The 27416-nt window shown below is 21.1% G+C and overlaps 2 protein-coding genes and 1 pseudogene across 2 annotated transcripts; 2 read left to right on the plus strand and 1 right to left on the minus strand.

The window, feature by feature from the left end:
* Window positions 1-2593: 2593 nt before the first annotated feature.
* LOC128957932 (sialin-like) lies at window positions 2594-4432 on the plus strand (annotated as a pseudogene).
* A 750-nt stretch (window positions 4433-5182) lies between these two features.
* On the minus strand, window positions 5183-9415 carry LOC128958802 (amidophosphoribosyltransferase-like). Its single transcript, XM_054304738.1, has 14 exons — window positions 8939-9415; window positions 8478-8521; window positions 7909-8166; window positions 7343-7470; window positions 7187-7273; window positions 6897-7005; window positions 6633-6821; window positions 6489-6559; window positions 6186-6408; window positions 5996-6118; window positions 5883-5924; window positions 5777-5798; window positions 5604-5713; window positions 5183-5540 (listed from the first exon to the last, which is right to left on the minus strand). The coding sequence occupies exons 1-14, from the start codon at window positions 9118-9120 to the stop codon at window positions 5365-5367; spliced, it is 1764 nt and encodes a 587-aa protein (XP_054160713.1). The 5' UTR covers window positions 9121-9415; the 3' UTR covers window positions 5183-5364.
* Window positions 9416-15843: 6428 nt separating this feature from the next.
* LOC128957933 (uncharacterized) lies at window positions 15844-17287 on the plus strand. Its single transcript, XM_054303748.1, has 2 exons — window positions 15844-16194; window positions 16667-17287. Exons 1-2 carry the CDS (start codon window positions 16186-16188, stop codon window positions 17285-17287), a joined length of 630 nt encoding a protein of 209 aa, XP_054159723.1. The 5' UTR covers window positions 15844-16185.
* The last annotated feature ends 10129 nt before the right edge of the window (window positions 17288-27416 follow it).

Here is a 27416-nt window from a genome sequence, read left to right on the forward strand (position 1 = left end):
ATTTAATGTATTTGTGAATATTATTTATAAATATTTTAGCCCTGGATTGTTATGATTCATTATCGTTTTTATAATATAACCCTGAATAACTTTAAAATTAATGAATTTTAATGTCAAAAACTAGTTTAATCTATAAATATTAAAAATATAGATTTATTGATAATCGAAAATACATTAATATTAAGAAATAATATACTGTACTTTAGTAGACTTTAAATCTTCAATAACTTAGTTTACTAAATCATATATTGTTCAAGTAAAATATAATTACATTAAAATAGTTAATTAAGTACTCATTTAATAAGCGATAAAAATTTGCAATAATAAATTTATATCAATTAATTTAGTGTAAAATATGTGAATAACAACGATTTTATACATTCATACTAGACTTTATTAATTATATGATATATTAAATTCTAACAATTTGTATTGTAGCTAAATATTGTACAGTATATACAATATATATTGCAATATTATATATTACATTATTATTTATATATTACAATATATAAAAAATATATATTGAATATTGTATTTCCAAATAAAGTACTCTTCAAAAATTGGGTTAAATATTTATTAATAAAATTAAAGACAAGAAAAATCACTAATAAAATAAATTAACGAATAACTACTTCGATAACTTTAACATTATTTTTGACTTTTTGTTGTCTTAAAAGTCAATTGAGTTTCATTTGAATCAGATTTGCTTTTGTCACTATTGTCTCCACTTTTGACACCATTGGATAATTCTATAGATAATTAATAATTTATTAATTAACAAATTTATCAATTTTTAAAAAATTTAATATAACCTGTTGTCTTAACGTTCTCCAAATTGTTGAAAAGTTCTACAAAATATAACAAAAATTTATACAAATTTATAGGAAATTAAATTTTATATTTACTGTTGTAATTGAAATAAAAATATATGACTAAGAATATTGATAAAAGAATATAATTGATTATTATGGGAATCAAAACTGAAGTTATCATAATTGAATAACAATTTTGAAAAACTATTTTTGTATAAATTTTAAATATTTATATTCTATACTCTATAGTATAGAATAGGTCCTCAATTTACAGATATAATTGTTAAGATATTATTGTCGCGCGTCTTAACCTATTGTAACCAGTGTTGGCAGAGACAAAGTGTATGTATAATACAAAGCGTAATACAAGTACAGTATAATACAATGTAAATTACATGGCAATTTTGGCTTACAAAAAATTTTTAGCGCCACCTAGTAACAAAAATACTAAAATTCATAAACAAACACACATTTTGTAATAATAATAATTTTTTTATTTTGAAAAAATTGAAATTAGCTATTCAATTTAATTCTGGTATTGAAATATATTAATAAAATAATTAATATTAATTTTTAATAGTTTTAGAAAACAACGATTCTAATAACGATATTGAAATTATGTAATAATAATGTAATGTAATCATTGTTAATGTAATTTTTCTATATTGTAAAATACATCCAATACATTGTATTTTACTGTATTTTACAAAGCCAAAATTGAAAACCTTGTATTTTTCCAACCCTGATTGTAACTTAATTTAAACTAAAGTAAAATTGATTGAAATATTATAGTGAGACAACAATAGACCTATTGTTCATTATTAGTGATCAAATAAGTCATATGAATAGACATATGGATTATCTGTGTTTTGTTTTATTTTTAATATTTTAAGCAAATATTATTATACTTAAGTGTGAATTCAAAGCTATGATTAGTATTGTAAAATATTAGTAAATATAGTAAAATTAGTATTGGTAACTTATATTAATTAATTGTGATAACTATAACATAATTTATGTATTGCTAGAGAGTTATAATATAAATACATAAAAATATTACATAAATAAATATTATACATAAATTATATATTTTTTAATTTACAAAGTTTTATGGAATGGCAAGTAATACAATGGGTATATGCGATATACAATATTTCAAATTACTGTAATTTGATAATAAAATATTTGATAATTGATAACATAAATAATTTAAGTAAAAACTTACTTTAATTGAAAACACTTATAATCACTAAACTAGTGAATTTGTGTACAATATATCGACATTGTTTGGGTGGATAACAGCATACCATCATCAGCACTATTACACTGTCATTGACATGTAATTTATAACCACTGAAACAATATACTGTAGATTATTGTATACCAATTCACTAGTTTAGTAATTATAAGTGTTTTCAATTAAAGTAAGTTTTTTAATTAAATTATTTAATAATGTGTGAAAACAACTATAAAGTGCCTAATAATAACTTAAATGATAACATAAATTATTGATTGATAGAAAGTGCATTATATTAAATTATTGCATAGATTAGTATAAATAGTATCTATAATTTTACAGAGTGTACCACAGGAGCTGACAATATTGACAATTGATATCAAAATAATGATAAAATATAAAGTATTTGTATAATTGTTTTGTACTTAAATATCTATGACATTTAAAATTACTGTATTTTATGCTAACATATAAATCATTTAATTGTTATAAATAATTAAACATAAAAACATCACTTTATTTATTTGTATTGACACAAAAAATGAAGACAAACAGCAATAGTGTTGAATCACAGAATAGTGTCGATTCTGTGGATTCTGTGAAAGAGAGAAACAGTTGTTTCCATATAATTCCTATGAGATATCTGTTTGTATTCATGGGTTTTGTTGGATTTAATCTCATTTATGGCTACAAAGTAGTACTAAGTGTAGCCATCGTAGCGATGGTAGGATCTAATGGTACATCAGAAAAGAGTGATCAGTGCGCAGCCAATGCCGGTAACAACAGCTCAAGTGGTGGCACTTCTGGTGCATTTGATTGGACAGACACTCAAAAAGCTTCACTTTTAGGCGCTTTCTTTTACGGGTATATTATAACTCAAATACCGGGAGGTTTGTTGGCTGAAAAGTTTGGAGCCAAATGGATATTCGGGTCGAGTGTCCTCATAGCAGCCATATTATCATTGGTCAGTCCAGTTGCCGCAGATTGGAGTTACAGCGCATATTTTGCTGTCAGAGTTGGTCAGGGATTAGCTGAAGGGGTGGTATTTCCTACAATGAATGCTTTGTTAGCCAAATGGTTGCCAAAAATGGAAAGAAGTTTGGGCTCAACAATAGTATTCACGGGCGCACAGATCGGTACCGTTATAACTAATACAGTGGCCGGTTATCTCTGTAACAGTTCATTTTTGGGGGGTTGGCCTTCAATTTTCTATATACTCGGCATTTTGGGCTGTCTTTGGTTTGCTTTGTGGGGGTTTATCGTCTTTGAAAGTCCCGATAAACATCCGTATATCACACACACAAAGAATTGCAATTCATTAAGACTGGTCAGGGAAGTGAAGCCGTCAAAGAGGTACAGTATTATAATTATATTCATATATTTATTAATAATATAACATAAATTTAAATATAAAAGAGAGCACCGATACCCTGGAAGAAAATGGTTACATCAGTGCCGATGTGGGCACTGGTTATAACTCATTTCGGACAAAACTGGGGATTCCTAACTGTGCTGACTCTGTTGCCAACATATTTTGAAAAAATTTTATTAATGGATTTGGCTTCGGTATTGTCATTATTAAATCGTTTGATTAATTAAATTTTAAAATTAAATAAATCTAAAGAATGGTTTCTTGTCGAGCCTTCCGTGGCTCGTCTGTGCACTCATGAGTTGGATTGTGGGACGGATTAGTGATAAATTGCGCTCAAAGGGAAAGATACCAATTAATTGGATCAGAAAAGTTTGCAATTCTGTCGGTAAGTTATTTTTGACAATTATTGAAAATAATAAATAAATAAATTATTTTACCGGTTATAATAATTTTTGATGCAATTGACAGGATTTTTGGGACCAATGGTATGTCTGATTGGTGTCATAATAGCCAAATGCGATACGACTGCCAGTGTTACACTATTTGTCATTGCTATGGGTTTAAATGGGTTTATATTTTCTGGTTTTATGTGTACTCACGTTGATATGGCACCCGATTATGCGGGAACTTTGATGGGTATTACAAATAGTTTAGGAAATTTGCCCGGAGTTTTGGCACCACTTGTGGCCAATGCTTTTACTAATGGAAATGTATTAATTATATTTACAAAATTAGTTTTTATGTTTTAAAATAATTTATTTTAATTATTCTTATTAGCAAACATTGAAGGCCTGGTCGTATGTGTTTTATGTGACGGGTGGGGTCTATATCGGCACAGCACTGGTATACATATTTTTTGCTTCGGCACAACTCCAAAATTGGACAAATAATAACATTATTAATGATAATAATAGTAATATTAGTAATAATAGCGATAATAATGACATATTACCACAAGAGACCAATAATTATTACAATAAAAATAATAATAAATTTACCAGAGATTGATAATTGGCTTTATTTGCATTTTATCGATAGTTAAATATAATACTTTAAGCCATTTAATACATGACAAATATTTATTTACCGTACTAATAGATTTTTGTATTATAAAATACAGTATTAATAAATAATTTTTTAAAAATTGATGAGCATTTTTGTATTGTTTTTGTATTTATTTATTTTTGTATTATATTATTAATATTATATCAAATATCGTACAATAATTATTGTACAATCATTGTTCATTGTATTACAATATTTATGATAAGTTATCATTGATAACTGATATACAATGTATTTGCACTATTTATCAAATTGTATGATATTTAGTTATATATAGTATGTAAAAATATTTATACTTACTCTATAAACTTATTTTAATTGTATAATATATAAAATATTTTATGGCATACTTTTTCTTAGTTTATTATCTTAAAATAATAAGTATAAAAATATATATATCTTAACAAGTTGTTTGTTTACTTTATATAAAAAATTTATAATTGACATTTTATAGTTTTTTAGTAATATCAAAATTTATTATTATTATTTGTTTCATAAAATCTAATTATTAAACTACAGTTTGTTTATTTATATTTACAATTGTATTTTATCACACTTTATAAATATTATCTAATTGTTCGTTAAATGTAATTTGAGTTTTTAAATGCAATTGAACTTATTGTTACATTTACAATATAAAACCTTTAAAAAATAAAGTATAAGATCAATAATATCTCATCATAACTAGTCAAATGTAATATATTTTATATAAATTTTTTAGCTAACATTTTTAATACTTTAATATAGATACTAACATAAAAATTACTGGCATTATAAAAATAATCAGTGATAATTAGTATCAAGGTTTATCAAATGTAAAATATTTATTTTTTATGATATTTTTATAAATGTATAAAAAATGTTATATCAATCAATTAAAAACTCAATTTAACCGGATATTGTCCGGTGAGACAAGCGGTGCAGTGACCGATCCTCTCTTGTAGATCACTCTCTTCCCATTCCGGATCTGTTTTCAACATTTCATCTCTAATTCCCGACTGAACCGACTTTTTCAAGCCGTCCAATGATAAGTACACGAGAGAAGCGGCGCCTGAATTACATAATATTGTTAAATAAATTGATAAGTTTTTAAAAATTAACAATATTTTTTAACCTAATGTTTGAGCTAATTGTTCAGCTTTGAGATGGTTAGCCACCAGTTCCTCTTTTGTAGGAATATTAATACCCATATAACAGGGGAAGTGTAGCGCTGGCGATGCAATCCTAAAGTTAAACATTTATGTTATAAAGTATTTTATTATTAAATAATTTTAAATTATTCATTACCTTATATGGACCTCTTTAGCACCTGGCAATTTTAATAATAAATATTTAAAAATAACAATAAATAACTAAATATATCAAATAAATAATTAAAATAATTATTGCATACCCGCATCTTTTAATAAACGAATCAATTGTCCAATAGTTGTCCCTAAATAGTAATAATTATATGATATATTATTTAATTATTGTATACTTATAATGTATTGTAAATAGACATACCTCTAACAATTGAGTCTTCTATTAAAATAATTGATTTTCCAATAAAATTTTGGGAAAGGGGTCCAAACTTTTTTGCTACTGCCAAACGCCTTAATTTAATTGATGGCTGAATAAATGAACGACCTATTATATAACAAATTAATTTAATTATATTCACTTTAAATTTATCAGATTTCAATAATATACTGACCAACATATCTATTTTTGCAGAATACTTCAACATAGGGTAGTTTTGCCTGTTGGGCGTAACCCAAAGCAGCTGGAATAGCAGTTTCGGGAACGGGAGCTACGATTAGGTCGTCTGAAGCAAAACCAAGATCTGTTTCACCATTTGTTAAGCCATTAGTTATGGGATTAACAGGCGCTTCGATGGCTAATTGTTGACCACATTTCATACGAACTGTATATACAGTCTATAATATGAAAAAAAAGTTAAAATTATAATTTAAATACACATTAGAAAGAAAATTAAGATATTTTAATAATCAATGACCTGTCCCTCCATCATAGAGTCTGGTCGAGCAAAGTAGACGTACTCGAAAATACAGAATGCCGGGGGTGCAGCTATTCATACATTCATTTTATTAATAATATATATATATTTATATATTTTGTAAATAAAATCACAAATTATTACCCTCAGGTCGAGGAACTATTGCCAATGTCTTAGGTTTGCGATTCTTCTCTAACTTGACTATCTCTCCGGGCAATACATCCCGATATAGTTTGGCACAAACTGATGGAAATGAACACGATTCCGATGATACCACCCAACCGTCCACTTTGTTTGGTAAACCCTGAGTACTTAGTTGATTGGTTGACGAGACTTTTATTTAAATTAATAACAAAATAATTATTTTATTTAAAATATTATATTTTAACATTTAGTTATACCAAATACCTAAAGCCCCCAAACATAGGGGTCGGTTACCAAATGGGTCCCGAATGGCATAAATGCATTCGTCCCACATTACAATCAATGAATAAGATAAAGGTGTCAATGACATCAACTATTTTCACAAACAAAAAATATTATTTAATTATTATTATAAAGTCATAACTAATATTTTAACTATTATTTATTGATATAGATATCTATAAATTATTGAATTTATTATATATTTTTAAAGAATTGTGTTTATATTATTAATTTAATAATGAATTTATAATATAATATGAAAGTTACAATACATGCAAAATTCTGGCCACAAAATCGGAGTCTTTTTGAGACATATGGCTCTGAGCGTAGGGATTAATAGCTGATTGTTTGTGTTCAGTCTATTTAAAAAAACAGTGCAATAATTAAAATAAATATCAAAATCATTGGCTAAATGTGTGGTCACATACGTGTCCGTTATGATCGACCGAACATTTGTCACAATTGTTAACACTATTACTTCTTTCATAATTAAATTGTTTGAACTGTTGGGGCGGTTCCATAGACAGTGCTTGTGTTATGAGCTCAGAGTCACTGCCTAACCGTCAAAAATACAAATATAACATTTTGTTAAATTAATTTTCAATTGTATTTATATATTCAATGTAATGCAAATTTTATAATTATAAAAAATAAATATATTCAAGTTTTAAAACAAATATTAGCATAAACTGTTAAATTATATATAAAAAGCTAAAATACAATATATACATACAAGTACAGTATTATAGCGATGTTTATACAAAATAATTGATAAAAGTTTCTATAAATCATATGATATATAAATAAATTTCTATAAATCGATGAAATTGTTTATAAATTTTAAGCTTTAATATAAGCAAATTTGATTAGTGATAGTGTGATGTGATTTTAAGATAAAATTGCAAAAATATTTTGCAAAATTGAATGTTATAGCTATAGCCTATTGAAATGAAAATGTATAGCAAATAATCTATTGAAATATTAAATGTAAAACCTGTGGTAAGTCCGACACCATTCCTGAGAATACGTTCTCTAAGTGTCTGTGAATTGACTAACTCTCCGTTATGGGCCATAGCTATTGCTCCATAAGAGGTGTGTACCACAAATGGTTGGGCTAATTGGATATTGTCTGCACCGCCAGCCGTTGAATATCTATTGTGACCGATACCCAGATTTCCTTTCAGTGTCATCATTATGGGCTCATTAAACACTTGAGATACTAAACCCATTCCTCGATGAACTGAAAATGGCTCTAAAAAATAAATTTATATATTGTAAATAAAATCACATTTGTTTAAATATATATATAATGTGTAATAATGACCAATTGTTTGAATTGTTTCGTTTGAACTAAATTTTAAGTTAAATCATATCTTACATTGAATTGTTAGAAATTTTAAACAAGTTTAGGTCAAACATTGAATATCTATTATATTCTCAATACAATTCTAAAAAAATATAATTTTTACAATAATTGTATATTTCTAAAATATAATTAGCAATTATATGGTTTATTTTTGTTTTATTCAATTGTCATTTTTATAAGTAACAAATACCACAAACCGTGAGTCCATTTGCAGGTTACTATTCCGGCTGACTCTTGACCCCTGAAATTAGAAAAATACAGTATTTAATAAATGTTTGTATTGTATATTAAATAAAAATCTACCATTTAATAGAAATATTTTTTTAATAAAGATAAATATAATTATGTATATATTATTTAATTTACTACAATGCATTAAATGTAATAAAATATTTTCTATTATGCTTAATGTAATACTGAAAATTACAATTATATACTAAACAATTAATTTTTAAAAATAATTGCTAAAAAATTTTACTTGTAATGTAATTTTTACAAATTATATTTATATATAATTAAAAAGAGCTAAAATAACATAACAATAACAAAAATAAGTAGATTTACTACAAAATTTAAATATCTACTCATTGATGCTATTTTAAAGAAATCAATTTTTAGGTATGTGTTATATATTATACTTATGGTAATAAAAAAATACCTGTGCTGAAGACCGACCAGTCCTAGACATATGATGTGTGCGACATCGAGAGGAGTGGGCCACTCGCCATTGGCAATGCACCCAAATATGCCACACTTTTCTTGAAGCATTTCCAACTGATCATCTTCCAGGTCATTGTCGAGATCCAGTTTTGACAATTTATTAACAATATTATCAGACATATTATAACATCTATTATATATAAATATATATGTTTATTATATGATGACAATTAAAATTATGAAAATAACAAAACAAATTAAAAAGAAATTCAATGAATATATAAAGTTATTAAAAGTGGAATCGTTTATAAAATTATTTATTAGTCGATATGATGTCTCTCTTTCTCTCTCTTTCTTATCAAATCACAAAACACTACATTAAATCAAATATATTAATAATAAGTCAGTATTTATGAGAATTAAGACCACATGTGAGGTACGGCTCAATGTGTTATCAAATCAAGAAATCATTTTATGATCACAACTATCACTCAATAAATATATGAGACCATCATTTGACTCATAATTTATGATATTTTAGTTTTTCTTATTTATATTAGATTTTGTCACAAACTGTTTCTCTATAATCAGTTTATTATTTTCATAAACATTAAATTCAATTTTAATATGAATAACTCTTTATAATAATAATGGATTACATTAATTACAAATAAATAGTATTTAAAAATAATTCAATAAAAATATAGTAAAAATAAAATAGAAAAGTTTTTGATAAATATTTGTAAAATATTTTTTTAAAATATTTAGTTATCTCTAAATATTGAAATTAAAAACAAAAACTCGTTCAACTGCTTTAAGGTTACTAATAATTTTTAGTTACCTAAAAGATTATTATAATATATGAAAATTTTTACTAAAAATCTATATTAATTTGTTAATTAAATATTGCAATCTTATAATTGTATTAAAGTTTTGTATGAACCTAATTAACATTTAGCAAAAAATAATTGGATACAATTTAGTCAAAAGTGTCCAAAATATACATTTATTTATTCATATTATTTCTTATCAATTGATGAGACTTTAGTCAAGGACTTGAATGCCTTATATTTATATTGAAAAACCTCTGTTTCCAACACTCACTGTTTTTAGTCAAATCACAAACCTATTGCATAATTAGTTAATATTACTTAACTTTTCTAAATTCATATACAGTATAAGTTATATACAAAAATAACTGTATGAATATTATGGATATATATATATATATATACTTTATAAACAACTAAACTGGTAAATCATTTTCTTGATTAATTTGATAGCAAGTCATGGGTATTCAGGGATTAATTTGGAAATTTTGACGTCAACTTGAATTTTAATTAATATTTTAAAACTAGATTTTTAATGAAAAATACGTATATATTTTGTATGAATCAGTGAAAATGTAATAACTTTGTGTACAAATAGTTTGTTTTATTGTGTATTGTAAACAACATACATATTATAAAATATTATCTAACTGTTGTTATTAGTGATAATTATTTGTGATGTTTTCATAGTATAATCAAAAAATACGAAAATGTATAATACATAGGATAGTATTTACTATAAATGTAATAATACTAAATTAATATAAAGCATTTTTAATAGTTTTATTTATGCCATCGAAACAAAAAAAACTTTAATAATATTATAAAATACATAATCTTTTAACTTATGATCGTTTTTTTTGAAGGCTTTTTCTAAACAACAGACACTTAGATGACTACTAAATGTCTGATTTCGACATTAATTATCTAATAATGAGTTGATTAGTGTATTACAACCATTACATTGATGGTAACCCTTGTTGACAACCGAATCAATAAAAAAAAGTCCCATTGATTTGTTATCACATATAAAGTGTCGTTAATATGTTTATGTCTTAATTTTTATTGATTTCCTATCGATAAATAATCATACGATTCATTGAAAAATATTATATAAAATTATGAGTTATTTACTTCATAGCACACAAATTTTTTTAGATGTTATTTAAATAACATAATTCAATGTTTTCAATAGATAGACATCAATTTGAAATTACAAACTTGCAATTAGATTTATAATACAATATATAATATATATTATATCAGGGGTTAAACATGGTTTGGATCTTTAAAAAGTATTGGAAAGTAAAAGTTGTATGAAATGGAAAAAATGAAAAAATCGGAAATATATACCTTTTTATTGCATTTTTAAATTAAACGGCAATTTTTTTAAATTTTGAAATCTAGCGATCAAGTTCTCAATAAATTCCCAAATATTCAAAGTAAATGGGAGGAAATTACCAGAAAGTAGGAATATATTTCCAATAAATTCTTTAAATTTAAAAATGAATAATAATTCTTCCTTTATAATGTAAAATTAAAATAATAAAATCATTAAATTTTATCGTATAATTTATTATAATTATCTTAAAATACGGTAATATTCTATTTGTAATATAATAACTTTCTTAAATATATATCATTTTTAATAAATTAAGAAAATACTCCAAATTTAAAGAATTTATTAGGAATTTTATTCCTAATTTCTGGAAATTTCCTGAAAAGCATATAAAATGGTGACTTAACTCTTTAAACACTTAATTTAATTTTAAAAAATAAACTATATATTTAGCAATAAGTGTTATATTAAATAATTTATTGATTATAATTCTTTTTTACCAAAATATAATGTAGTGTTTAAATATAATTAAAATAAAGAAATATATATATATTGTACATCAGGTTTATGAAGATTTTGAATTTTAATGGAGTATAAGGGAGTCAAATGACAAAAATATTGAGGAATATATAGTTTGAAGCGAAAGCTTTTATTAAATTTTTCAAAAATCCAAAAAAGGGGAGTCAAGAGTAATTCCCAGGAAAATTGGTAAATATTGTCAATAAATTCCATTATTTCTCAAAATATTTTTTATAATTAATAAAACTATTAAATTTTAACAAAATTTAAATAAAATAATTCTGTATTTAAAATTTAAAAATACATTAATATATAGTTTATGAGTTATTTTTAGTGTTTTAATTATTTTTAAATAATAAAATACTTATAACAACAATTTTTAATGTTTGTTTTAGATAAATAATTTTTATTTAAAAAAATGTTATTTTTAGTTATATAAATATTGACTGAATATTAATTATTAGTTCGTTAATTATTTAAATTTTAATTCAAGTAATTATAAAATTAAAAGTGTTATTAATAAAAACATTATAATAAACAGTATATATTGTTTTTCAAACTTTATTTATCTTAAAATTCTATTTTAATTGTACTGTCTTTTCAACAAATTTTAAGTGATTTTAAATATCTTACTTTTTATTATTTAATAATTACATTAATATGTTTCAAAAAACATAATAACATTTAATAAAATATTAGGTCATTTCTCTTCGTTTTTAAACAACATTTTTTAATTTCGTCAAAGTCTTGAAGGGGTAAAATCAAAATTTTAGGTGCATTTTGGCCCTACCCCCTTATTTAACCCTGATATATATATACTCTCTCTATATATATATATAAACAAACAAAAAGATTATTTTTATTGAATATAGTTAGTGTTGGCAAAAAGAGAAATTTCTAGAAAGTTTCTAAAAGAAATTTCTATCTATGGGATCCCCATGGTTATTTTGTAACAATGTATGGTTTTTACAATTAATAATTAAATATTATTATTAGTAGTATTTTAATTATTAATTTAAATAAAAAATAATTAATTTTATTATATTATACTAAAAATTATATTAAAATAAAATAATGAATAAAATTTTACAAAACTGATTATTATAAAATAATTATAATTACTGTATTTTATATATAGATATACAATTTTGTATAATAGTGTTGTACATTTAATATAGTATTATATGTTTATTATTATGCCTCATTAATATAGTTATGGGGATCCCATTGTATCACAATAAAGTTAAATTTCTATAGAAATTTTATAGAAACTTTCTATTTGCCCATCTCTAAATATAACGCTAATTGCTTCGCCAATTAAATAAATATTTGTAAACAGCTGATGATATTTTAATAAACAGTTTTATTTACATATATTGAAGTAATGAAAGTAATGATTAAATAAAATAAATATTTATTTGATTAAATAATTATTATGCTTGATATATAAAAATAATATAAGAGTTGCATAGATGTTTAAAAATATAAAAATTAATAATACTCAATTAATTATCAATTTTATAAATTTACGCTGAATGTAATAGAAAAAAAATCATTTAATAGAGCAAATATATTTTAAAATATTATAAATACAATTATTTATAAATAAATTTTAAAAATCTATTTATATTTTTGTCATAAAGCATATTATACTTAAAAACTTTAATAACTACTACCGTTTGTAACATTTAAACCAATTTTTGTTTTCGGCCACAATTGTAGATATTTATTACAATAATTGTGATAACAATCAAAACAATATCTACACAATATATTTGTAACAAATTATTTATAAAGAGAAAATCACCAAATAAGTCATAATTCACACAATATGTTAGTATTAATTATTATTGAAAAAATAAATTCAAATTGTTTATAAAATGAATCTCAATATCATTTATCATCAATAAAACAGTTTATATTATAGTAAATGAAATATTAAAAAATTATAACTCATTTATAAGTATATTAAATATATACTAGTTTTAAAAGTGTTGGGAGAATAAAAATATTATTATTTTTGACAATATTTAATTAGAAACAACATTTTTACACAATTATTTTAATTATAAATTTAAAAAATCAAATCTAAATCATCTGAAATAAAAGTAAATTATTAACAAAAATAAGATTCTGATGTAATATTAATTTATACTTTATTTTTGTGATTATTTATTGCATTTTTTCTTTTTTGTAAACTTTATGTAAATATTATGCAATAATTGTTGTTTTTATTTTATAAAAATAGTTGAGATAATTTTTGTTAAGTTTACCAAGTGATTAGTAATTAAATAACTGCAATACAAAATTTTAAGATAATAAAAGTCTAATTAAAAATAATTAATACACTATTAAGAATTTATAATAAGAACTTTATAAATTTAAATTATAAAAATATGTTATAAATAATAATTGATTATTAATATAATGAAAGTTAACAATTAAAATAATAATTTTAAATTCATGATTAAGTACTAATAATTGTATTTTTAGAAAATATAATAAAATTAAAAAATAGAGATTTTCTTTTAAAAATTCAAGAATTGTTGTTATATTATAATGAATTTTAATAATACTGTAATTTTTATTTGCCTAACATTAGTATATTAACACTATCTCATCAAAACCAAAACCAAACACTAATTAAATAATATTTATATTTATATCATATTATAATTACTCATAAGTTACGAGTTAGTCAGTATTTATATTATATTTAGACATTTCATTAATTTTATTCATATATCAATTGTGTAGTTTTTATATTTGTATCAATATATTTTTTATTATAGACATTCATCAATTAAATCATAAAATTGTTATAACAAATATTATAGAAACATAGCTCATGTATGATTTTAATGCTTTAATGTAAATATTTCTAAATATTTCAATTAATTTTAAATACACGTTTAACAATCAATTAAAACAAAATGTCATTTACTATTGATTTGTTGATAAAGAGGTCATAATTTGATATTAAGTTTAGAAAATACTGTATTATACATCTAATATTGATAATACTTTATTAAAATATTAATTTTTATATTTTGTTAACAAATAAATATAAGCAATATTTTAATGTTTAATGATTTTATACAATGTTACACAATGTATAAGACTGCATTACAAACTAATTGTGAAATATTACAAAACTGTAGCCTATATAATATTTTAAAATATTAAAAAACAATAAAATAATAATTTCATTTACAACTTTACTTTGCATATAAAGTTAAATAATGATTTACATATGATTTAATAAAAATAAACATATTATTTATGCTTAAAATATCTAAGTGTTTTATTAAAACTATGCTATTATTATTGTAGTCTTTAAATATAATAATGATTATATGCAATATGATATAACATGTGCTGTAACATATAACATTGTATTATACAGTGTATAACAATTAATATCTATGTTAATATATCAATGAATAAATTTTAATCTAAGTATAGTCTTAAATTTTATAGTATTAAAAAATATACTAAAATATTTATAATTTAAAATTTGTAATTAACTGTATATGATTTATTTTTATATGTTTCAATATTATAAATTTCAAGCATTTTGTGGCTCAATCAAAATTATATACTGTAGATAATATAGTGTAAAATAAAAATAAAATATAATGAATATGTCATTTGGTTTATGACCTTTCAAAACAAAACAAAAAAATTGTATTTTTATACATTGATAGATTGTATTATATTAATCAGATTTATTACTTTTGTGAATATGTTATTTATCATAAATTACTTAAAATAGCAATGATTGGGACAGTTAGGTAAGTAGTGGTCATTAATAATAATAATGTAAGAATAAGAGGATGTTCTCGTTTTTGGGAACAAAAATACAATATTTTATTATAATATATTGGATCTAAAAGTGCTCTAATTTAATGTCAAATTACTTTTTCAATTTCCCATCACAACATGTTAATAGGCCATACCATGTGAAAACCAAATATAGTTTATTGAATTAGAAATAGAAATTTAAATTTTGAAAAAAATAAATCAATCGCCAACTTAAAGCATATATACAGTATATATATATATATATATAGATATATATATATATATATTCAAATAAGATATGAAGAGCCAGTGATTTCCCACTGATTTTGTAATATAAATAATAATAATAATAAATAAATATAAATAAGTGGTTTTAAAAATTACTTTAAATATATTACTTATAAAGAAGAGCTACACTCAAGAGCTGTCGTCAAATGTAAAGATTATTTAAATGTCATTTTAAAAGATATGAATTGGAGGTAAAGCCAGATCTCAAGTGTTGTTTGTGTTCCCATTTCTGTCAGGTCTGCAAACTCTTTGGCCATCCATTCAAATGCATTCAGCAATACCTGCATTGTATGTATACCTGTGCTCTGTATACCTGACTTGAAGTGAACATCCAATAAGTTTGAGAGTTGAGTGCCGTATATAAAGACAGAACAAGTCTTAAGTGAAAGTTATTCAACTCTCATACCATTTGAACGATTGATTGTATAAAACTTGTGTTTGTGTTCACTAAATAACGGTTTCATAATGTATAGAGTAAGTGATTATCAATATTTCATACAATTTATCTAAATATAAATATTAATTATAAGAATTATTTATTAATAGTTTTATTAGTATTTGAGTAATAAAGTATAAACTATAATGTTATTTCATATCTATAGTTTTTATTTATTTTAGTTGAAATTTTTATATTTAAGATATATTTAGTTAAAAAATCATGTAATAAAAGTTAGAGATTATTTTATGCCAAAAGCCTATAAGCTATTACTCTAATTTTGCTAAATATATATTTTATAATTAGTTATAACTTAGAAACAAAACTTCCTGAATTTATGCTTAATGTTAATATAATTAAAATATAATAATATTTTAAATATCTAATAAATTTTATAACGTTAGAGCAATTATTTTTTTTAAAAACATTTTACTAATAATAATAAAAATAATATTTAATCTTAAAAACAAATTATAAACTTTTGTTAAAATTTTAAACTTCACTCAAAAGCTTGCAGTAGTAGTATTGTTTGCCATTGGATGCAATGCCAGCGGTTATAGTGGTAGTGTCGCACAATTATCATCGGGTGCTTCATATGGAGGACAGACATTGTCCCAACCCTTACCCTATGCAGTTCAAGGATATGGTAGCGCACCGGCCTATGATGCGGCTATTCAGACACGAAGGACAGTTGAGTTGAGACCAGTGGCCACACAACAGGACTACTCTCAGCCACAAATCATAGAAGTAAATCCCGATCACGTGCCAGTTCAGGTGCATTTCAAAACTGGTTCGAGTCGTGTTAATGTCCATCAGAGCCATACACCCGGTTCCCCACCCCAAGTAGAGCACGCCTCCTTCCAGGACGAACCACACCGTGTTGTCCACGAAGTTGTTAAGCCCGTCATCCAAGAGGTCCGTGAAATCATTCAGCCTTACCGTCGAGTGACTCAAGAGATTAGACCAGTCATTGAAGAGGTGCACACTGTTGTCCACAAAGGAGAGGGACGTCGAGGTCAACAACAATATAATGGTGGTGGCGGTGGTTATGGCGGTCAACAACAGTTTTCAGGTGGATTGACCCACAATCAGGGATATAAAGCTGGTGCCAAAGCCAAGGGAAGGGCATAACTTTTCTAACTATTTTACTAATTAATACATATATGTGTAATATATATTTAGTTAATTAGTTTTTCATCTATTTTATAATATTTTATAATATATTATAAAATAAATGCAAATAATGTATTTTAAAATCATATATTCATCAAAGTGTATGTACTGTAAATGTTTTATAAGTAAAGTTTAAATAAAACTCATTTTTAAACATCTAATATTATTAAAAATATATTATATAATATCATTTACCCAATGTTATTCAGAAATGTATTATTTAAAAAATTTAATAAAATGTATTTTTTGTTTAAATTATTTTTAATAATTCTATTATAAATAAAATATTATTTTAAAAAATAAAATCAATACATACTAGAAGTAGAATTATTAAGATTATAGTTATAAATATAATACTAGATTGATATTACATTATTATAGTACATGATTGGTATAATGTTATTCTATTTTTTGTTTATTTATTGTTTTATTAAAGTTTCAATTATATAATAAACGAACCCATATTTGAATATTTCATTATTACTTTACTTTTGTTTAAAATTTATTTAAGTCCAAGTTTTTATACTCAACAAAATGTTATTACAAATAAATGAGTTTCTATTTATAGATTACAACACTACAAATGACTTGATTTTTCAAAATCTTTCTCATATTATGTTTTCTAAATATGAGATATGAATTATAAAGTACTTAAAAAAATAACACATCTTTTTTGCAGTTAAAACAGGAAATCTTGTTTTTATGCTAACAGTTATTTTCATATTATCTCAGAAAGAGAGAGAGAGAGAGAGAGAGAGAGAGAGAGAGAGAGAGAGAGAGATTTTAATAATATATATTTATTTCATGTCTAACCTAATTCAATAGTTTAAAAACCATATTTAAATATGCTTAACAAATATGAATATATTTTAGTTTTTACATTTACATTGTCTATTTTTTTATTTGAAATACAAATGTAAATTATGATGCATTTAATTAGATACATTTTAATAAAATAACTTAAAAGTAAATTAAATTAAGATAATTTTGTATAATATATTATACGAATGTATTTTAGGATTCAAGTGCAATAAAGTAAGCATTAAAATCATTAAAATTGAACATTTGATAAGTTATTATAAAAATGTTTTCCTGAATTCAAATTTAGATTTGGATTCTATAGTTAAGTATTTATTAATAATTATTGAAATAATTAGGTAATCAACACTTGACTAAATAATTTAAACAATTTAAATGTCAAATTACTTTTATAAATCTTTGTTTCCTTTAAATTAGTAAAAATTAATAACAATTTATTGTTATTATTAAAATAAGTATATTAGTGTCATAATATTATAATAGTTTAAATAATTTTAATTATAATTAATTTTCTACTTTCATAATTTTATTTATGTAATATATTGTAATCATAATTATAAACATTTTATTTATATATGTTTAGTAATATTTTAAATAATTAATATAATTGTCTATAATTAAAATACTTTAATTTTGTAATGATTCATACATAATTTTATGCATTTTAAATTTTACTCTAAAATTGTGTATTTTTAATATTTTTAAACATAATACATTGATAATCGTGACTTTGATTTGTTAATTTTTAAAAGTTATTTTAATTTATTAAAAAATTAAATTTTATTTATAAAAAATATGTTTACTATAATACTGTATTTTAATAATATTAAATTATAGTAAAAATTTTGAAATATCAATAAATTATTTAATCAAATATAATTGTTATAATAAATAAAAATATATCTTTGAATATTATAATTACTTATTTTTAAAAGGAAATGTTTAAGATATGTGTTTTGCAATTCAAGTTTGATTTTGTGATGTTTACTAAAAAATATGTTATTTATATTTTTTTAAATAGTGATGATTTAAATATCGAAATATCTTATTTACGTATAATTGAGGGTATCTTTATATAAATGTTTATTTGTTGCATTTATTTTTTGTGTCAAACTTTTATGTTGATTATTGAGTCCATAAAGTAATTGCCACTGAGTTTGTTAACCGCAAGTGTCTCTCTAATTGTTATTTTTAGTGTCGATTAAAATTATTTTCAATTATGTCTTAAAATATATATCTCATCTGTTTTAATGAATATTTAAAATAATTTAAATTTGTAATAAGAAATAAATATTATTTGTAATTATTAAATAATTTGAAAATTAACCTTTATTAAAATTGTATTTTTTAATTGATTGACACATTTCACTGATGGCCAATGTTTAGCTTTAAGTAAAATATTTTAAATATTTTTGTATTTTTATTTTGAAATATAGTTTGACATAAGTAACATAATAAATTGATTTTAAGTTTTATTTAATATAAAATCTAGATCAATAAAATCTATATTCAAAATTTACTTATCAATCGTAAAAATATTATGCAAAATCTATGGTATGATATGATACAAATCTACACAAATCAATGTTTATAATTATACAAAACATATACTATATATATACAGTTGTTTTTATACCAGTATAAAATTTAATTTAATAATAATTTATATTATTACAAAAATCATTTATTAATTAAAATTTATATTAAGTTTTATATAAATAAATAAATTACTAAACTAGTAAAATATTATAATTATAAACTACTGTATTGTTAAAAGTTATGATTAAAATAAATTTACTTAAATTTCTTTCAAATTTGTAATTTATATTTTAATTATAGATAGCATTTAACAGTGATTATCAAATAAGTATACGACCTCTAATTTTACTTGAAAATATGTTACATTGCTTATTTTAAAATTTGGTTTTATATAATTTTAAATTTAAAAATATCAATAAACACATCATTAAATATTAATATAAATTTACTGTTTAAATATATAGCTGATTATAAAAAAATTTAAGAATATAATTAAAGATAAAAGTATTATGTAATTATAAAATATAAATTATTAAGTTTACAATAATTTGTATTAATATTCAAAAAACATAACGTTGTTTATGTATACTAATCGAAAGCTTATTATAATTAATTGATTTGAATGATTAAAAAGATATAAAATAAGTTATAATTTAAGTCACAAATAAGTTACAATATAAGTTAGTTATAGAGTAATAACTTATAATATAATTGAAAAATATTTCTAACCAAAAGCAATAGTGAAAAATCAATCAATTATTGTAATTAAATATTTAGTTTATAGTGCAATAAAAAGCAATTAATTTAAATGATTTCCCATTTCTAACGACAAAATTATTTGCAATACTCTATAATTTAGTTTCTATGAGTTTATGCATTAATGCTTTTATTAATGCAAATCGATTTAATAATTTAAAGTTTAATTTAATGTAATTATTAAACAAACAGTTTTATTTATTTGATGTTTAAAAATATTTAAATCTAATTTTTAAATTTTATATAAAAGATAGTATGTCACAATCAGGGTTGGAAAAATACAAGGTTTTGAATTTTGACTTTGTATAATACAGTAAAATACAATGTAATGCATGTTTTATACAAATTTTAAAAACTAATATATATTATGTTAAAAAAATTACTTAAAAATATTTAGTAAAAATATAATTGTTAGAAAATGCATTATTATTATTATTATCGTTGTTTCTAAGTTATAAAAATCAAATAATTAATTAATTTAATTAATAAATTATTTTTAAAAATAATATTAAATCTATATTAATTATAAAACATCATTTACTTAGCTTATATCAATGCTTTTAGCACTATGTGGCGCTAAATTTTTTTTTGTAAACCAAATTGGTCATGTATTTTACATTGTATTATACTGTATACTACTCTTTGTATTATAAAAACATTTGGTCTCTGCCAACACTGGTCACAATTAAATATATTTTTATAAACTTCAGTAATATTTAATTATTCAAGCTTTAATATTCATTATAATATTTAATAAAAAATGTAAAATAATTATTAGATTTTAATATTTACATATCATTAAATCATTAATGTTTTTATTAAAGTATTACAGAAAAACCTGTATTAATGTCTCAGATGTTATTAATTAAAAATATCTATTTATATAGATTATTATTGTTTGATTATAACTTAAATTTATTTATGTTAATAAATTTTAAAAAAATTGATTTATATACAACTTTTAAGGAAAATAATTATATGAAAGTAAAATATCGTATCGTATCCTATAATGTCAATAATAATCTCGTTGTGTATGTTTGACCTTTATATCCACTTAAAGCAAATAGTTTTTTGTATTAATATAATATTTTATAAACATATTAAAGTATTTATTATATAATAAATTTAATACAGTATTAGAGTAATATACAGTAATATAACTTAAACTACATTTACAATTTAAATTTTAAATATCTTATCATTTATAATATCTAACTATTTTTAATTAGAATTCAAACCATATGTTGCATTAAATATTTGCACATTAGTTGTAAACAAAACAAAAATCATATATTTTTTTAAGAAAATTTTATTAAAATAAATTTAATTTTTAAATAATTTAAGTTCTAAGTTATAAAATATTAGTATAAAATTTTAAAATTGAATAATATCATAATAACAGAAGAAAACTATTTTGATGACACAAATTAAGCTAATTATTACTGTAATTAAATTAAGTTGAATTAAAAAGTTATCTGTTTTACAAATCATTTGTCCTCAAAATTGTATAATAAAAATATCTTCCGGTTAGTATCAATTGACATCTTAAATACGATTGTCATCATTTGATTTTATTTATTAAATAATATATTATTATTTTTATTTTCAAAATTAAATATTTTAAAATAAATGGCATTTAATTTTTATAAATATATTATTTTCAAAACTATGGATTTAATAATAAAACAATTATTAACAACTGTTTATAATATCATTTTGAGACTATACTGTAAAAATGTCTGTCAAAAAATATTTTTACAATTTTTAATTATACTGTATATTAATTAAAATAAAAATATATAATATAATCAATATATTTATTAATATTAAAAACAAATTATCACAATTGAAAGTAGTTTCAAAAATAACACAATTTTAAATATTTCGTAACTTTAGTTAAACAATGGCTATAATACCATACAAATCAAGTTTATTCTAATTTCAGTTTTTAGTATATATTATATTAAAATAAATTATTCAGTTAAAGCATTGTCAAGTAAAGACAATAAACAATATAAAGATTTATTTTTTCTACATTAATATTATAATAAAATAAAAAAATATAACTTTTATTAAATGTAAGTTTAAATAAATAATTTAAAATAATTAAAAATATTTTAACGTAAATTTGGTTTAATATCAAAGATTTATTTTTACTTATATTATAATTATCAATATTTAAAACAATGTTTAAAAATACATGACTTAGAGTGATGTCATTTAAAATATCATATCTAACCAGTTGAGAATGCTATAAAACATTTATAGACGAACTTTATAAATAGAGGTATCAAAAGATTCAGTAAAACAAAATAAAGATAAATAAACTCATGAAAGGTATTACATGACTCAGTATAACAAAATAAACAACTTTAGTCATGTAGGGTATCAAATGACAGTATGACAAAATAAACTCAACTTTAGTCACTTAGAATTTCAAATTACTCATTGTGACAATATAATATAATTTAGTATAATAAAATAAACTCAATTTAGTTATGTAAGGTCAATGACTCGATATAACTAAAAAATATGATATAAAAATTTTAATGTTGATCCTCTTTAACTTATTTTTGATGCTCTACGCAATTCAGACCATAAAGATTTAAAAATTTAATTTTCGCATTTGTGAGTTAAGGAGTTCGTATGGAAATGCTTTCTAGCATTCTCAACTGGTTTATATTTATATTTGACCGCCATTTTCTCTATATTCCTGAAGATATATAAAAATTTCAATACTGATCCCTTATATCTTATTTTTTGATGATTTATCCAAATATGAAATCAAAATTCCAAATTAAAAAAAATCAGACAAAAGGACATAAAGAATTCAAATATTATCCTCAAAAAATCCTTTCAGGAGTTCGTGAAAAATATATAAATAGTAAAATATTTGTTTATCAGATGAAAACATTACTGAATACAATTGTATATAACAAATATGTAAATAATTTACTTTTATAAACTTTAAAAAATTAAATTATTGAATTATTTTATATTATATTCATATATTTAATAAGTATAGTAAAAATAGAAAAATAATTTTATTTAGTATTCATAAATCTTAATATAACTCAATCATATGAATTAAACAAGAATTTAAAAGTATAAATTAAAATAAAAGTTTCATAAATAAAATAATAATTATTTTTAAAGAAATTATAATTTAGTTATAATTTGCAATTTTCTTGAAATACAATTTTGATATTTTCGATACCTTCTGATGAAAAGTAGACAAAGAAATAGCGCTATCAATGTATTGACAGTATTGCAAATTGTAGTATAAATTGTACCGAAAAGTCTAAACAGATTTTAAATATTAAGAAAATAGTAATTTTTAACTAAAATTTTAAAAATATTGTTTAACTTACTTTGACAACACTTATATCATAACAACAATTATTTAGTTGATTTGTGGACATTAGTGTTTCGGTACTCATTTAGCACTAGTTGTCCACAAATCAACTAAATAATTGTTAATACAGTAAGTGTTGTCAAAGTAAGTTAAACTTAATATAATGTGATAAAAACTTTAAAAATCTTAATAAATCTTTTATTTTATTTTTTTAGAAATAACTGCAAAAAGTCTCAATAGATGTCATTAAAAACTATTTAAAATATATATACTTTATATACTGTATATACTGTATATACTGTATATACTGTATATACTGTATATACTGTATATACTGTATATACTGTATATACTGTATATACTGTATATACTGTATATACTGTATATACTGTATATACTGTATATACTGTATATACTGTATATACTGTATATATTGTACATTTTTGAGTTAATAATTTACGGTAATTCATATTTTTTGAGGATACAAATTGTAGTTTACAATTAATAAACTAGGTCATATTATAGACATTAATATGGTGTTCATATATGTAATTATTATATTTATTATATATTAATTTAGTTATTAATGTCTGTTAATAGTTATATTAATTATTAAGAATATTCAATTAGAAAAATAGATATTAAAACTATTTTATAAATAATTTAATGCTTTATATTATATAAAAAATAGGATTTAATATAAACTGTATATCAATACAATAGAAATGGTTAACAAAATGAAACAATAAAATAGAAAAAAAATTGATTAACTGTGAAGTTATATAAATTTATCTATTTGTTTTCAAATACAATAAAACTTAAAATACAAACAAAAATTAAAAATTTATATTATAATAATTTATTGTTTTTTATTTTGTTATTTACTCAAAATTTTTATAATAACAAAAATTCTAACAAACAGTTAAATGAATAATATATTTTCAAAATATTTTTAAGAATAATCTATTACTGAGTTATTGTTTTAATCTTAACACAAGTCGTCCTCAATTAATGTTAAAAATAAAATTATATGCAATTTTAATAAAAAATAAAACACTTGTAATAAATAAGTTAAAATAGTAATTGATTGAAAATAAAAATTAGAATATTGTTTTATTTATATGAAAACTTAATTTAAACTAATTTAAAATAAATTGTATAAAATATGACGGATTGTTTCAATTGAATGTATTTTTATAAAACAAATTTATTGAATACTTGAGATTTTTAATTGTTTCTAAATTTAATTACAATTTAATTTTTTTAAATATACCAATAAATGTTTTTTATAATAAATACTTTTATAATATTAATATTTTGTATTTTTTTAAAAAACTAATAATAAAATCACTGTTAATAAATAGAAAATCATTATTTTAACTAATTATTAATTAAACGACTGTAATATATATATAAATAATAAAAAGTAAATTCAATAACATTTAAGTTTTTAAATCTTATTTTAATTTATTTCATGAAATCATTTATTATTTCAGACATGATTTTTAATCAATTAACCAAATTTATAAATATATGAATTACTTAATTTATACATTTTTATTATAATTATAGTAAATATAAATATGTAGTATATTAATATTATCGAAACTTATGTGTTATTTTATAAACAAAATTATTGAGTATTTTTTATAAACTTTTTATTTATAATTTTTTGTGTATTTCAAGGTAGTATCAATTTTAAACGTTTAATTGTTTTTTAAATAATAAATCAATAAATTGTTATTTTGATAAACCATATAATTGACGATAAATTTAGAGAAAACATGTGATATATTAAACCTTGATTTAGTTGATAACACTTGTGTCTTAAAATATTGAATAAAATGTTAAAAATAACAAAAGGATGAATGAAAGATAATTATATAACAATTAGATATTTCAATTGATATGATGGCTAAAAACAATTTGATTTGTCATTGGATTGTTAGTTATTGCTTGTATATAACATTTAAATAAATATACGTTTATTATTATAACTTATTAGTAGATATTCAAAATATCACTTGTTTTATAAAGTTTTTTAAATATATATATATATATACAGTAAATATGTCTTTGTTTTATAAATATTAGAATAAATAGTTTTGAATCACAAAGTTTATGTCTACTTAAATGCAATTAGTTATAATTTTTTATTGTAAACTATTAAAAATGTAATTTTATTCAAAGATAATCAATGTATTAACATTTGCTTTTTGCACTAAAATTTAGATTTTGTATTTATTTAATGGTCTAATGGTTTTCAGACAACATTTATATGATTTATCTACACGTTGTTGGAAATTCCGGACAATTATTGTTTAATCAGAGATATAATACAAGCAAATAAATATACAAAAATATTGACTTAATCAAGGTTATATGTGTTTTGAATATAAATTTTATAAATTTTAATAAATTTAATATTAATAAAAGGATTCAATTTCAAATATCATTTATTTAAAAATCATAATTGTATTCACTTTTACTAATGGTCTGAGAAAATATTGTTTTCAAAAATTACAATAAATGAGACTTAATTATAATGATTAAGTTGTGGTTTCCTAACAAACGTTTTGTTGGTCCGATTAAATGAAAAATACTATCCATTTATCACGGATTAAATTAATTGATCCGTGAATTTTATAACATTTATAAAACATTAATAAATAATTATTTAATTATTTTAGCAAAAATGATCACATTTTGAATTATTCAATTGAGACCTACAGTAATAAAGTTTAAAGCTATCTTATATAATATACAAAACTAATACGTGCAAATTGTTATATTATATAATTATAATTGTCTATGTTATTGTATAAATATTTATTATATCAATATAGAAAAGATAAATAAATTTTTTTTAATAATTTTATATTGTTTCTTATTGTTGGATATATTATATTTCAAAGTTGTTATAATAAACCATTTGAATATTATATGGACAGTAATTAAAACAAATAAATTGTAACTAATAGTCGTTTAAATACATATATTATTTTAAATTATATAATAATAATAATAAAGGCAATCATATTTGTAGCTTAGCTTTTGTTACGTAATGACACATAAAACAGACAAAATTGTTAGTAATCTTTGGCCTCAATTAAAAGGATAACCCATTTATGTGTATTGAATATAATGGTCGCTAAAAGTAATCACTGAATCCACGAAAAGGACTATCGTTTTAAAAGTACAGTAAATTTAAAATGCATTTCAATTTTATTTTCATACAAAAACCCAAAACCATAAATGAAATGAAAATTATATGAATAAATGATAAACAATTTTATAGTGAGTTTTAGTTTAAATAAAAGCTAATTTAATTTTTGTTTAGTACAAAAGTTTTTATTATAAATTTTATTTAATATTAAGAAATATATTGTATAAAATACAAAAAATTACTAATTATTATTGTAATAATAATAATTGTGATAAAAATTTTAGATAATAAAATTTTAAAATATATTATGTGAATAACACTTAAAAAAATAAAAATGTTTGTAATAACATTATTTAAGCAAATTATAAAAAGCAGTGATTGAAAGTATAATATTATTATAATATATTTATATGGATAAAACAATACTACAATGGCATTAAGTATAACAATAA

Source organism: Oppia nitens, unplaced genomic scaffold (genome assembly GCF_028296485.1).
Source record: "Oppia nitens isolate AA-2021 unplaced genomic scaffold, nextdenovo-longstitch-racon4-pilon3 scaffold3_pilon_pilon_pilon, whole genome shotgun sequence".
Taxonomy (NCBI): domain Eukaryota; kingdom Metazoa; phylum Arthropoda; class Arachnida; order Sarcoptiformes; family Oppiidae; genus Oppia; species Oppia nitens.

Coding starts and splice junctions, on each gene's coding strand:
- LOC128958802 (XM_054304738.1), bottom strand. CDS start 9,120: ATGTCTGATAATATTGTTAATAAATTGTCAAAACTGGATCTCGACAAT. Junction 8,167..8,477: donor AACCTGCAAATGGACTCACG/GTTTGTGGTATT, acceptor TTTATTTTTTAG/AGCCATTTTCAGTTCATCGA. Junction 6,119..6,185: donor CTGCAAAAATAGATATGTTG/GTCAGTATATTA, acceptor GTTATATAATAG/GTCGTTCATTTATTCAGCCA.